Raw genomic sequence first — 13,191 nt, forward strand, 5'->3', positions numbered from 1 at the left:
GACTTAAACTTGAGTCTAGAAAACGTTAATCCCTGTAAAAATGCCAAGAGAATCTTGACATTTAATGGCATGTTTTTCTCTTAAGATGGTATATAGCAAAATAATGGTTAAGTGTTCTAGCTTGGTCACTTAATGTCTGTAATATTGGCCAGTAAAGCTAAAGAAGCTCAGAAATACAGTAACTACTCAAAGAACAGGTTCCTATCACTTATGGCAGCCAAGAATCGAAGCAGGCAGTAATTAAGGGGGTAAAACTTTCCGTCGCTTTAAAAAGCGGCATGCTATGCTCCCTGAAGTTGGATAAATTACTATCGTGGCAATCAGTGAAACAAAACAGTAAGACTTAAAAAGCCCAAGAAGAAATCAAAGAACAAAGACATTGCATTGCACTTTTTAATTGCACAGGTAGTTTTAAATAAATGGAGAAAGCACCTTCCAAAAGTTACACTAGCAGGGAAAGATTTCATCAAGCATTTACATAGTAAATTTCCATAGTTTTACAAAAGATTCTTGATCTTTACTTGAACTGTACATGAGGGAAAGGAGTCCCCTCAGGTAGGTGTTCTCTCTGCTTGCAGAAGCAAACTAAAATACCTAAAATCGGAGACAAGCCTGGGATGCCAAGAAGGGAGAAAAATGATAAAGGGCCATTCATAAATTCCATGTCTAAGACACTTGTCCAGTGACCCTTACAGAAGAATTTTAGGGCAAACTTCTGCCCTTAAGATAAAGGTACAACCTCAAAAGCTGTGATTCTAGATTATAGTAATAAATCTGAGTACCTTGGACTGCTGGATGACAAAAGACAATACTTGGGGTGACCTATAAAGTTTGAACAAATACTTTAGAGGAATTCCCTAGGACTGTACACCCTCTACTTTGGCTTTGTGAATGAAGCATAGGCTTCTCTGCTATCTTCCAGGCAGTGTAATAGTCAAGGAAAAGGGCAACAGCATTGGATCATTCCTTAGACACTAATCAGCTGGGGAAAGAGTTCATTGGCAAAAGTGTCCTCCCAAGAATGGTCTACACCAAGCAGAGAGGACATGTCGCTGAAGGGGGAAGGGGAGCCCTCATATCCACAGTCACTATAAGCATCCAGTAGACAGGAAGATGGCTTCGGGCAGTGGCTGGGTGAAAGTAGATCTGAGGTACCCAGTTCTGGAATGAAGTCATCTTCTACAAGTTCTTCCTTCACTGAGACAGTGAATTCAGGGTGATCTTTCTCTGAGGGGCTGAAAGGTGCTTCCTCAATTTTCACTACCACATTTGCTTGGCTCTCTGTCTCAGAGGGTATCTCTAAGACGAGGGGCTTGGTATACACGTGGTCAAAACGAATCAGTTCATTAATGGCTTCCAGCTTGGCTGATGACGTCCCCAGTGACGGAGAAGGGGAGGCCGGTAAGGAACTGGGTCCTTCTGGGTAGACCTCTGGTTGTTCCTCCAGGCTGGTAGACTCTGGGGAAGGACATCTGAAGAACATGACTGGATCCAAGTTGAACAGAATGCCCAACAGGATATCAGACTGCAAGAGGAAAAAATTCAATGGAATCCAATCATTAGAATGCACCCAAGAATCTACCTTAGAACACTACTAGGTCCCACAATGTAAGTTAATCATTACGCAATAGGACGACCTCCGAGACCCACAGACCCATTTACCTACACCTCTCTCTGTGCTCTAAACCATCCGCAGATAGGGAAGACCGTCAATATTCACTTCTAACCCAACCAAAACCAACTTCTCCTGCCCTCCTCTGCCTGGTTAGGGATATCAGCCATCAAACAGATGGAATTAACAAGTTATAGACCTTTTCACTAAATCCCAATAACCCCTACCTCAGAGTCTGAAGAGTCAACACCGTCAGAATCCATGGGGAGATGTTCTGGAGGGGTGACAACTGGGCCTGCACCTGCTGCAGAGGTGCACGTAGTCTGAGTGCTGCGGACTCAGCAGACCCGGCCACCGGCCTCGCTCCATTCCCCTAGGAGGAAAGACCACCGTGGATGAACAGCTCAAACTGCTGAGTCCTCAAGGAAACACTCACCAGGCAACTGTGGTTCTCTACTTTCAAGAAAGCTAGAAAACTATTCTTTAGAGCTGAAACCTTTCCCTTACCTTTGTTACCTTTCCATTTTATGGAGTCCTCCACAAGAAGAGGAGGAAAGGTTAAGACTAACTTCATTGTCATTTTCTATGCAATGAAACATTTTCACTCCCCAAGCAAAGATTCACAAAGGACTGAAATTCTTAAATAATATCTTCAGAGATGTTCTCCATAATGTTTTTTTTTTTTAATTTTTTTTATGTCTTTATTTTGAGAGACAGAGCACAAGCAGGGGGAGGGGCAGAGAGAGGGAGACACAGAATCCCAAGCAGGCTCCAGGCTCTGAGCTGTCAGCACAGAGCCTCACACAGGCCTTGAACCCACAGACTGTGAGATTCTGACCTGAGCTGAAGTCGGACGCTTAACCGACTGAGCCACCCAGGGCCCCCATCCATAATAATGTCCTTAATAAAGTACTGCAGTGCATTTAGGCCCCAAATCTTTCTGGACAGTAATTTCTTACAGACTAGAACGGCCCTATTGTCAATCTTAGACCACTTAAGTGATCTCAATAAATGGGCCAGGTCCATACATTAAAACCCATGCATCACCTTCTATCAGAGGGGTGTCACCATCAAAATGAATCCTTTCCCGGGGCGCCTGGGTGGCGCAGTCGGTTAAGCGTCCGACTTCAGCCAGGTTACGATCTCGCGGTCCGTGAGTTCGAGCCCCGCGTCAGGCTCTGGGCTGATGGCTCGGAGCCTGGAGCCTGTTTCCGATTCTGTGTCTCCCTCTCTCTCTGCCCCTCCCCCGTTCATGCTCTGTCTCTCTCTGTCCCAAAAATAAATAAACGTTGAAAAAAAAAAAAAATTCAAAATGAATCCTTTCCCTACTTATTCATATTCATCAAAAAACCACTATAGTTTTAGTAGCGTTCGGTCAGATTTGACTGGCTCTGTTTCTCTAGTTCTCCTTAATGCTGACATGGTACATTCTGTTGGCTATCAGTATTGTTAGTACTTGCTTTTAGAGAGCTGTGTAACTTATTTTAATTATTAGGCTCTAGTACTATTCACTACCCAGTTGAAAAACGAGTTTAAGTGTCATTAAGGGGTCATGTCACTTAGAACCAGTTCTCACACAGGACATCAGATATAGGAGACAACTCACCTTGGTCTGGGTCTCTGCCTCCTCTTCAGTAAGCAGGGCATCCATCCCCAACCGCTGTCTTAACTCTTGGTTCTCCACTACAAGGCCATGCGTCTTCTCTCGTAAAAGCTGATTTTCTAGCAAGAGTTTCTGGTTCTGTGAAAAAGTTCATAAGAAGCTATTAAAACATCCAGTTCTTTCACTTAAGGGTCCACCTGGTGAAGTTTCACTACAGCTCGTTTCCTTTCCTTCTCCTTCACCTTTTGGAAAACACTTATACAGTTGTTCACAGTAGGTATTCTAAGGAAAGGTCATAGTCATGAAAAATAAGAAGTGCCATTTTGTGGGGTCACACATACCACAATGCCTCTAACTACTAATATAGACCCAGCAAAGGGTGACTTGTGACTTTAAATATAATGGCAAAAAAAAATCCTATCTTGAACTAGCAAGTAATAATAGAAGTGACAACAGCGAACCATAAAATCAAAATATGTTTAAACGTGTGTGTGTGTGTTTTCCTTATCGTATTTTGCTGGCAACAATTTAAGATTAGGTAATCAGTGGACCATAGAAGGGGAAGGGAAACGTTAGCAGACTTTTGGCCAAGCCAGGAAGGGTCTCAGGTTTAAGCGACAATTTCCTATCTGCTTTTAGGAATTTCTTAGTACTAACTTGATAAACGTAATGTTGTGATGTTGTAACTCGCCAACCTTGAGACAGATCTCACACGGATGGATGCCAGCAGGTCCCAGCGGGTCGATCGCTTCTGCTCTCCTCAAGCTTCACCACTTAACCACTTAATTACCTAGCTCCCCTAATTTAGACTAGTTTAACTTCCAATTAACTGTCCAATTGTATTCTAAAGAGACGGAAACAACTTGGGATAGGCAGCAAACATCAGAACATTCACCAAGGAAGGATGTACGAGAAATAAAAGGTAAGAGTTTGACCTTAAGTATTTTTACCTCTTCCTCCAAATCTACCACTTGCTGCTCCAGCTCACTCATTCGAGCTTTCTTTCGGTCTCTGGCAGTCTGAGCTGCCACTCTGTTTTTCAGTTTCCTGAGAACAGAAGAGACATACCACAGAGTCATTCCCAAACCTTATTTATATCTTTATTTGAAAACTTGGCCAGCTGCTGCTTTCATTTTCACTTAACAGTATACGGTAGACTAAGGTAAAATACACTCCAGGCTCCTCCCCTCAATGAAACGAAACAAAAAATACAGCATTTTTCATGGATCTAGCTTAAAAAATGCTTCATTCTTCCCCATATTGCGTCATCCACACCCCCGTCGCATCCCGGCCACAGCAAGGACGCTGGACACAAATACTACTCATCTTGCATCATAAGAGATTTCCTCCTCCCCTTTTTTCACTCCCTCCTAGAACTCAAATAAGGGAGAGGCGGATGCCTTTCGCCCTTGCCGACATTCTGGGCAGTCCCGGGACGCCTGGGCCCGTGTCTGCTCAAGGAGGCACTTATGTCACAAAAGGCACACTGATCACAGAAAAACTAACATTTGAGGAGAGGTGAATACGTGGCATTTCTCAGCCGATCTTTCCAAAGACCTCATGAAATAGATACCATCTTAACGCGGAGACTAAGTTTGACTAGTGAGCCTCACAGACCTCACAGCCCTTCCAACAATTGTCATTTCGGCTCCGCGCCTTCCCAAAATAGTAGGTAAACCAGGAAAAGGCTCCTCGACTCCCTGCTACTGCCCAAATTCAGAAACATTGAATGACAGGTCTGCGGTCACATAGCATGAGGACTCGGAACCCATGTGCCCGAACACCCAGCTCTATGTATCTCTGACATTAGAGACAAAATTGGGCTAGTGGGGGATTAAAAAAAAAAAAAAAAAGGCCTAGGCGGCCCCGCACTCCCGACTTCCTGCCCCGCCCCGCCCCACGCCACGCTGGCACCGCACCGGTCAGGCCAAGGGCGCCCGAGCGCGGCAGGCGGCCAGTCCCCGGCCCCTCGCCCTCAGCGTCCGCGCTCCGACCCTCGCCCACCTCCGCAGCGCCTTCTCCTCGGGGCTCAGGTGCGTTAGGCGCTGTCGCTTGCGCGCCTGGGGTGGTCCCCCGCTCGCCGCCTCCGGGCTGGCCCCTCGTTGGCCCGGCACCATAAGTGGCAGAGCCCGGCCGGCCGGGGCTCCGGCGGCGGCGGCAGCGGCGGCGGCGGCGGGCTTGCCGGACAGAAGCAGCACTTTGGGGGCCCCGGCGGCCGGGCTCTGCGCGGATGCCACCACCACCATGGCCCGAGAGTGTGTACGCCAGTGCGCGCCGCCGCCGCCGTCCTCGGGGCGGCCCCGCCGCACCCAGACTTTCTACGGTCGTGGCCCTCCGCGATTGGCCAGCGCCGCGTGACGCGTGGCCGCTCTCGGCATCCATTGGTCCGGCCGGCCCCTAGGAGGCGGGGCCTGAGCGTCCAGCGTGGCGGCTGCGAGGCCCAAGCAGGAGGGGGCGGGGGCGGACCGGGAGGACCCCGGGATGCGGCCTGGAGGGCCTGGAGATTCCAGGTCTCTTCTGCAAGGGCCCGGAGACCCGCGGAATTTCCTCATCGGACGGGTTTTTACCCCCTAGGCTGACGCAATTCCACCTAGAACGACTGTGTTTAATTCCAAACGAAGAGATTTCCAGACTGATGATTTTATACCAAGACCGCTTGTCACCAGCAGGCTGTCACCTCTGCCTGACCATATTTTATGTCGTGCGCCACGTCGGGCTCCAAGTGGAGCGGAAAGTCGGGAGAGCACGCCAGCGGGGCCTTGGATTAGAGAAAAGCCTGCAAGGAATTCCGCGAAATAAAGAGTGGTTAGGGAATGAGATCGCGCGTTTTATAACTAGGCTTGGCTCTTAGGTGAGGTTTCATAAACTGAGGCTTGTGATCTCCGAGTGGAAGGAATACATGTAATTTTAATTTGCATTTCTAAGTTTTCTATTATGAGCATACTTTTTTCATTTCACGTGTTAAAACGAGGGTCCCGGGGTCTACCTTCAGCCCCCCTGGCACGCGGAGAGGATCGAGGCTCCTGCCCTGACAGCTCAGGAGCAATGTAGGCACATAAATTTATTAGAATCGAGAAATCCGTGGAATCACTCCCCACAGGCATGTTCACTTCTTTTGAAGCAAATTACAAAATGTTAAGTTCCCTGAAATTACGAAGTGATACTTAACTTTAGCAAGTACTTACCGCTTCCCCTGTGCTTAGCACCGTAATGGGTTCCAGGGATGCAAACATTAGTGAAACTAGCTGGTGGCTGGCACTACTCAAAAAGTGAAAAGATAGAATGGGTTTAGGTAATTTTTCAGTGTCATTAAGTCGGATTAGCTCTTCAATTATATTTTGGTGGGGAGGAAACAGGATAGGAAGAGGGAACTAAATCAAATCAGTCTTTTGATATACAGATCCGTTCTCAAGAGGCACAATTTCTGTTATTCCCAGAACTGGGCCATGAGTCTCCCACAGTACACTGAGCTAGCTTGTGCACCTCAGGGCGACCTGAGCATACACTGCTTCAGAGAACTGGAAAAGAGGGTTGGGAGGTGATCAGAGAAGCCCCTGTTAGTCCAGCAGGGTGTATGTGAGTAACCATGTGGAGAAGGGCAGAGAAGAAGAGGTGGATGGAGTGCGTTTTGGTCTTGGTTAACGGGGTAGAAATGGAATGTTGAAATTGACTCCTCCAGTTTTGTTTTCAAGGCTTTTTCAAGGCTTTTATCTTTTTGATAAACATTTAAAATCATGCTCAAAAACAGTAATTTGACCCAATGCAGATTACTATCCATGAAGTCTCAAACACTGAAGTCCAAACCTTTGAACAGTTTCATGTCCACTTTGTAAGAGTAATCTGATGTTTCTTGCATCAGGTGCCATTAATATTTTAAAACATTTACTAGGCACTTGTGATAAGAGATATATAAAACACAAAGTTCTTAGTCTTTGTGAAATGCAGGAAACAGTAATGAGAAGCCATAGGTCATTAAGTCTAAATAGATGTCAGTGTAAAACAAAACAAAACAAAACAAAACAAAACCCAGTTACAATTTGAAACTAAAATTCAAAAACTGCTCTAATGTGGTAGCCACTAACCACATGGGGCTATTAAGCACTTGAAATGTTGCTAACCTGAATTAAAATTTGCTGCAGGGGCGCCTGGGTGGCGCAGTCGGTTAAGCATCCGACTTCAGCCAGGTCACGATCTCGCGGTCCGTGAGTTCGAGCCCCGCGTCAGGCTCTGGGCTGATGGCTCGGAGCCTGGAGCCTGTTTCCGATTCTGTGTCTCCCTCTCTCTCTGCCCCTCCCCCGTTCGTGCTCTGTCTCTCTCTGTCCCAAAAATAAATAAAAAAAAGTTGAAAAAAAATTAAAAAAAAATTTGCTGCAAATGTGAAATACATCCTTAGTTTGAAAACTTAGTATGAAAAAAAAAAAGAATGTAAAATATCTGGTTGATCAGTTTTTATATTGATTATATGTTGAAGTGATAGTATGTTTGATATTTTGAGTTAAACTGCTTTTTAGAAATTGGTTTCACCTGTTTCTTTTTTTAATTGGCTACTGGAACATCAAAAAAATTTTTTTTAATCTTTATTGATTTTTGGGAGAGAGAGAATGTGTGAGCAGGGGAGGAGCAGAAAGAGAGGGAGATACAGACTCCAAACCAGGCTCTGAGCTGTCAGCACAGAGTCCAACAGGGGGCTCGAACTCATGAACCGTGAGATCATGACCTGGGTTGAAGTCGGACACTCAACCGACTGAGCCACCCAGGCGCCCCTGGAACATTTTAAATTATGCAAGTGGCTTGCAATCTGTTTCTGTTGGATAGCACTGGTCTATATGATATCAATGTGGGAGATGACACAGATAAGGAGAAGAAAGGGAAATGAAAGTGTGCTAAGGTTCTTGCCTGCCTCATTCAGGGAAAAGGTATGCATAATGATTAATCCTAGATGCTATTAGAATAAGTAGATGTGTTAATATTGATTTTAGAATTGGGGTGCATGTACCCCTAAGGATATACAAAGATTTTCCAAGCAACATGTGGGTACATGGATAAAATCTCTTTTCCAAGGTCCAAATCCTTGAGAATGGTACCTCTGAAGCAGATTCTTTTTCCTACCTTGTTTTTTTGGTTTGTTTTGTCTTTAAATGTTTATTTTTGAGAGAGAGTGCAAGTGGGAGAGGGGCAGAGAGAGAGGGAGACACAGAATCTGAAACAGGCCCCAGGCTCTGAGCTGTCAGCACAGAGCCCAGTGCAGGGCTCCAACTCGTGAACCTCGAGATCATGACTTGAGCCAAAGTTGGACGCCCAACTGACTGAGCCATCCAGGCGCCCTTGTTTTGTTTTGTTTTTTAAGTAAGCTCTACACCCAATGTGGGGTCAAACTCATGACTTCCAGATCAAGAGTCACATGCTCTAACTACTTAGCCAACCAGGCACCCCTCACCTTGTTTTTTGAGTTACCATTCTTGCATTCTGCAGAAGGGTAGACCCTCTTCTCACTCATGTTTAATCTTCCTACGGTGCTTTGCCCTGAGGTAGAAAAATCTCAGGGGGTCTATGGGGGTACCTGGCTGGCTCATTGGTAGGACATGTGACTCTTGATCTCAGGAGTTGGGGTTGACAATTCAAGCCCCACGTTGGGTGCAGAGATTACTTAAAAATAAAATCTTAAAAAAAAAAAGAAAAGAAAAATCTCTGAGGGTCCAAACAAATAGGTCAGTTTAACTATTAGTGATGGTGTTGAGAAAGGAAATGACAGTCATCAGTGAGTATCAAATCTCTTTCCAGCTGCACTGGTTCTGATTTTTTGTTTTCTTCTTCTTTTAAGTATTTATTTATTTATTTATTTATTTTGAGAAAGAGAGAGAGCACAAGCGGGAGAGGAGCAGAGAGAGACAGAGGGAACAAAGAGCTCTGACATACTTCTCACTCAGATGCCTTACTCAGACTCCCCAATTAACTTTTTACTGTGTTTGCCTGATCAATCCCTCTCTCCCTTCTCTCTCTGTATGTATGTATGTAAGAGTGTATTTGTTTTTTTGCTGAACAATTTATGAATAAGTTGCAGATAAGATGCCCCATTACTCCTAACTACTTCGCACATATTTCCTAAAAACCAAGGCATATTCTCTTCATAACTGCAGCACAACCATCAAAATCAGGAAATTAACATACGTATAGATGCAACATCACCATCTGGTCCTCACACTCCATTCAAATTTCTCTGATTGTTCCAATAATGTCTTCTAAAGTCCCATATCCAGTCAAAGATCAAATATGGCATATGGTGATGACCATGTCTCTTTAGTGTCCTTTCATTGGGAACAGTTCCTTGGTCTTTTCTTGTCTTTTCTGACCTTGACATTTTTGAAATGTACAGATAAGCCACAGGTTGGGTTTGTCTGATGTTACTTCATGATTTATGCATTTAGGGCAGCAATATCACAGTGTTGCTGTGTTCTTCTTAGTGCATCATATCAGGAGGTACATGATGTTGACTTGTCCCATAATCAGTGATTATACCTATAACTATAAATTGGTTGTCTGTTAAGTTTCTCCACTCTGAAGTTAATTATTAAGTATTACACTTATTAATGAGTATTTTATCGAAAGATATTTTAAGATATCTACCTATCCTGTTTTTTATTAGACTTTCACCCACAGTTTTAGTATCCATTGATGCTTCTTGCCTAAATTGTTACTATAATGATTACCAAATAGCGATTTCCTAATTCCATCATTCCTTCTCCATTTTTACCTGGAATTCTACCATGAGGTAGAACTTTCTCTTCTTATTTATTTGCTTATATCATTATCCACTCATAAAGTCTTATTTTACTCAGTGGGTTAAAAAGACTCTATTATTACATTATTTATTTTATTCTCAAACTGCCTCAGGCTCAGCCAATGAGAACCCACCTTTTAAAGTTGTGGTAAAATATACATAACATAAAATCTACCATCGTAGCCATTTTTAGGCATGCAATTCAGTGGCCTTAAGTACTTTCACATTGTTGTAAAACCATCACCACCAACCATCTCCAGAACTCTTGCATCATCCCAAACAGAAACTCTGTGTCCATGAAACAATAATTCTCCAGCCCTCCAGCCTCTAGTTATTCTTAGATTAGCCCCTCTATTCTATTTTCTCTGTTAATTTGCCTCTTCTAGGTGCCTTGTGTAAGTGGAATTATACAACATTTGTCCCTTTGTATCTGATTCATTTCACTTAATATAATGTCTTCAAGGCTATGTGTGTTGTAGCATGTATCAGAGTCTGTTTTTGACGTGTCCTCTCTGACATGTCCTAATCTCTGTTTAAGCATGTCTTTATTTTCTGGTAAAATAAGATATTCCATACTCATTCTTTCACAGGCCCCACCTTGGAATTGGCCATTTCTCCAATGAGCTCTGACTCTTTTTAGTGGAAAATGATGTTTAGTGACACAGATATGGGCACTAGGTGTGCTCCCTGCTCTAGGGGATCATCACTTCTAGGTCCTCTCAGTGGATGGAATTAGGAGATATATTTATTGTGCATGCATATGCATATGCACGTATATAGAGAGATATAGAAAGAGACTTATGTACATTTATACTTATTTTTATATCCATCTATCTGTATTAAAAGCTCATGAGTGCACACCAATGACTCCAGTCCAGCACCAAAGAGTTTTTTCTAGCCTTTCCTCTTTTCATAATTTTAACTCAGTTAATTGACACAGGCTCCCATTAATCTCAATATGGTTACTTATTTGCTAAATCCTCATGTATGCAAATATTTGTAACCACCCTGTTAGCAATGGTTAGTTGAATCCTCAGACCTGGAACGGACCAACCCTCCACCACAGCCAGCCACTCTTGGTCAAATCCTTGGCTCATATTTTAAAATGCGTATTCACATTCCATTGAACACATTTAAAAGAATGATTTGGAAAAGTTTTATTTTAAAATGTCAATACTCCCAGTTATGTTAGAAATGACATTTAAACTTATGATGAGGAACTTTAGGTGTTAAATTTAAAATATACGGGGGGGTATGTAGTTTTACTAAATTGTTTTAGGGACCAGGTGAACAAAAAAGTTTTAAGACCCTTGTTGCAGAACCAAAACATTAGGAAAGACAAAGACAGACAGGTGAGCAACTGAGGCAAAGAACAAGAAAGCATCATTCCAGAAATTACAAGGAAAGAGGAAAACATGAGAAACATAGTAAGTACAAAACATGAAATAATATGGAAGGAATAAGGCCAAGCATACAAATAATAAAAATTAAATGTGAATGGATTATATTATCTTTGTAAAAGAGAAAGCCTCTCTTGAGTGAAAAATCCAAGATCTAACCATATGCTGTTTGCAATTGATACACATAAAACCAAATAGGGTAAGAATGGAGAATGGCTTATTGGACAGATGTTCACAGAACAAAAGCCTACGTAGCAATATTAACAATCAGACAAAGTAGAGTTTAAGGCAAAGGCATTAAAAAAGGACAAAAAACGGTATTTCATGATGATTAAAGGCACAAGCTATCAGTCATAAATCTTTATAAAGTAACATCATTTTGAAATGAACGAAACAGAGACTGAAAATAAATGGTGACAGTGACAGATCCGCAGTCACAAGGGGAGACAAATACACCTCTCTCAGAAACAACGGATGGAGCAGACAAACAAGTTGGAATAGCGCAATTAGCAAGCTTGATCGAACAGAGAACTTTCTCCCTGTTAAAAGATAAACTGAGGCATATTAAACATTTTTAAGAGTTTGAGCAAAAATCGAATGGGGCAGTGCCCAGCTGGAAGTGGTTAGGAGGATACCACCCACAGGAGCTGGGGAAAGACTTCGGTGGAGAAGAGGTAGAAGCAAAGCAAGAATTGTTCGGTTGGCCGTAGTTTAAAATGGTTGTATTATGGGGTGCCTGGGTGGCTCAGTCGGTTAAGCATCCGACTTCAGCTCAGGTCGTGATCTCACAGTCCATGAATTCGAGCCCCATGTCGGGCTCTGCTGACAGTGCACAGCCTGGAGCTTGCTTTGGATTCTGTGGTCTTCCTCTCTCTCCGCCCCTCCCCCATTCATGCTCTTTTTCTCAAAAATAAATAAACATTTAATAAATAAATAAAATGGTTGCATTATTTGGGAAGGCTTAGTAGGCTATTAGTGATTTGTTGTCTTTAGGTTTTGATTTGTTTTTAATTTTTTTTTAATTTTTTTTTTTTTTTTTTTTTTTTTTTGAGAGAGGACAGAGACAGAATGCAAGCAGGGGAGGGGCAGAGAGAGAGGGAGACACAGAATCTGAAGCAGGCTCCAGGCTCTGAGCTGTCAGCACAGAGCCTGACCTGGAGCTTGAACTACTGAACCACAAGATCATGACCCGAGCAGAAGTCGGGCACTTAACTGACTGAGCCACCCAGGCGTGCCCCCTTTTTGTTAAATTTTTTTTTTAATGTTAGGTTTTGATTTCTTAACATCAAGACATTACAGCCCTAGGTTTTAGTTTGCTTACATGCTTACATAGGCTACTAAAGCATTAGAGCCACCCCAGTCTAATAGCCCCTTGTTTAATTAATGTAACACCCCCAACCAAGAACAAGTTGTGTTTTTTTAAGTTTATGTATTTATTTTGAGAAAGAGAGTGTGCGTGCACAAGTGGGGAAAGGACAGAGAGAGAGAGGGAGAGAGAGAATCCCAAGGAAGCTCAGCACTATCAGCTCAGAGCCCAACATGAGGTCGGATCTCACAAACTATGAGACCATGACCTCAGCTGAAATCAAGAGTCAGATGCTTAACCGACTGAGTTACCCAGGTGCCACTAATCAAAAACATGTTTTTATTCAAATGAGAAACATTTCCAAAATTTGATCCCATTTTACTCTTTTTATTATTATTAAAGTGTAGTTGGCACCCAATGTTACATTAGTTATAGGTGTATAACATAATGGTTGACAACTCAATACATTCGTTATTCTGTGCTCACCACAAG

At 43.2% G+C, this 13,191-nt stretch overlaps 1 protein-coding gene across 1 annotated transcript; it reads right to left on the minus strand.

Annotated features, from left to right (window-relative positions):
• Positions 1-379: 379 nt before the first annotated feature.
• XBP1 (X-box binding protein 1) lies at positions 380-5,482 on the minus strand. Its single transcript, XM_030336666.2, is given in 6 exon segments — positions 380-1,525; positions 1,840-1,923; positions 1,926-1,985; positions 3,219-3,353; positions 4,166-4,262; positions 5,220-5,482. Coding segments are annotated over 6 exon segments (1,176 nt in total). The 5' UTR covers positions 5,462-5,482; the 3' UTR covers positions 380-967.
• Between the last annotated feature and the right edge of the window lie 7,709 nt (positions 5,483-13,191).

Source organism: Lynx canadensis, chromosome D3, assembly GCF_007474595.2.
Source record: "Lynx canadensis isolate LIC74 chromosome D3, mLynCan4.pri.v2, whole genome shotgun sequence".
NCBI lineage: Eukaryota > Metazoa > Chordata > Mammalia > Carnivora > Felidae > Lynx > Lynx canadensis.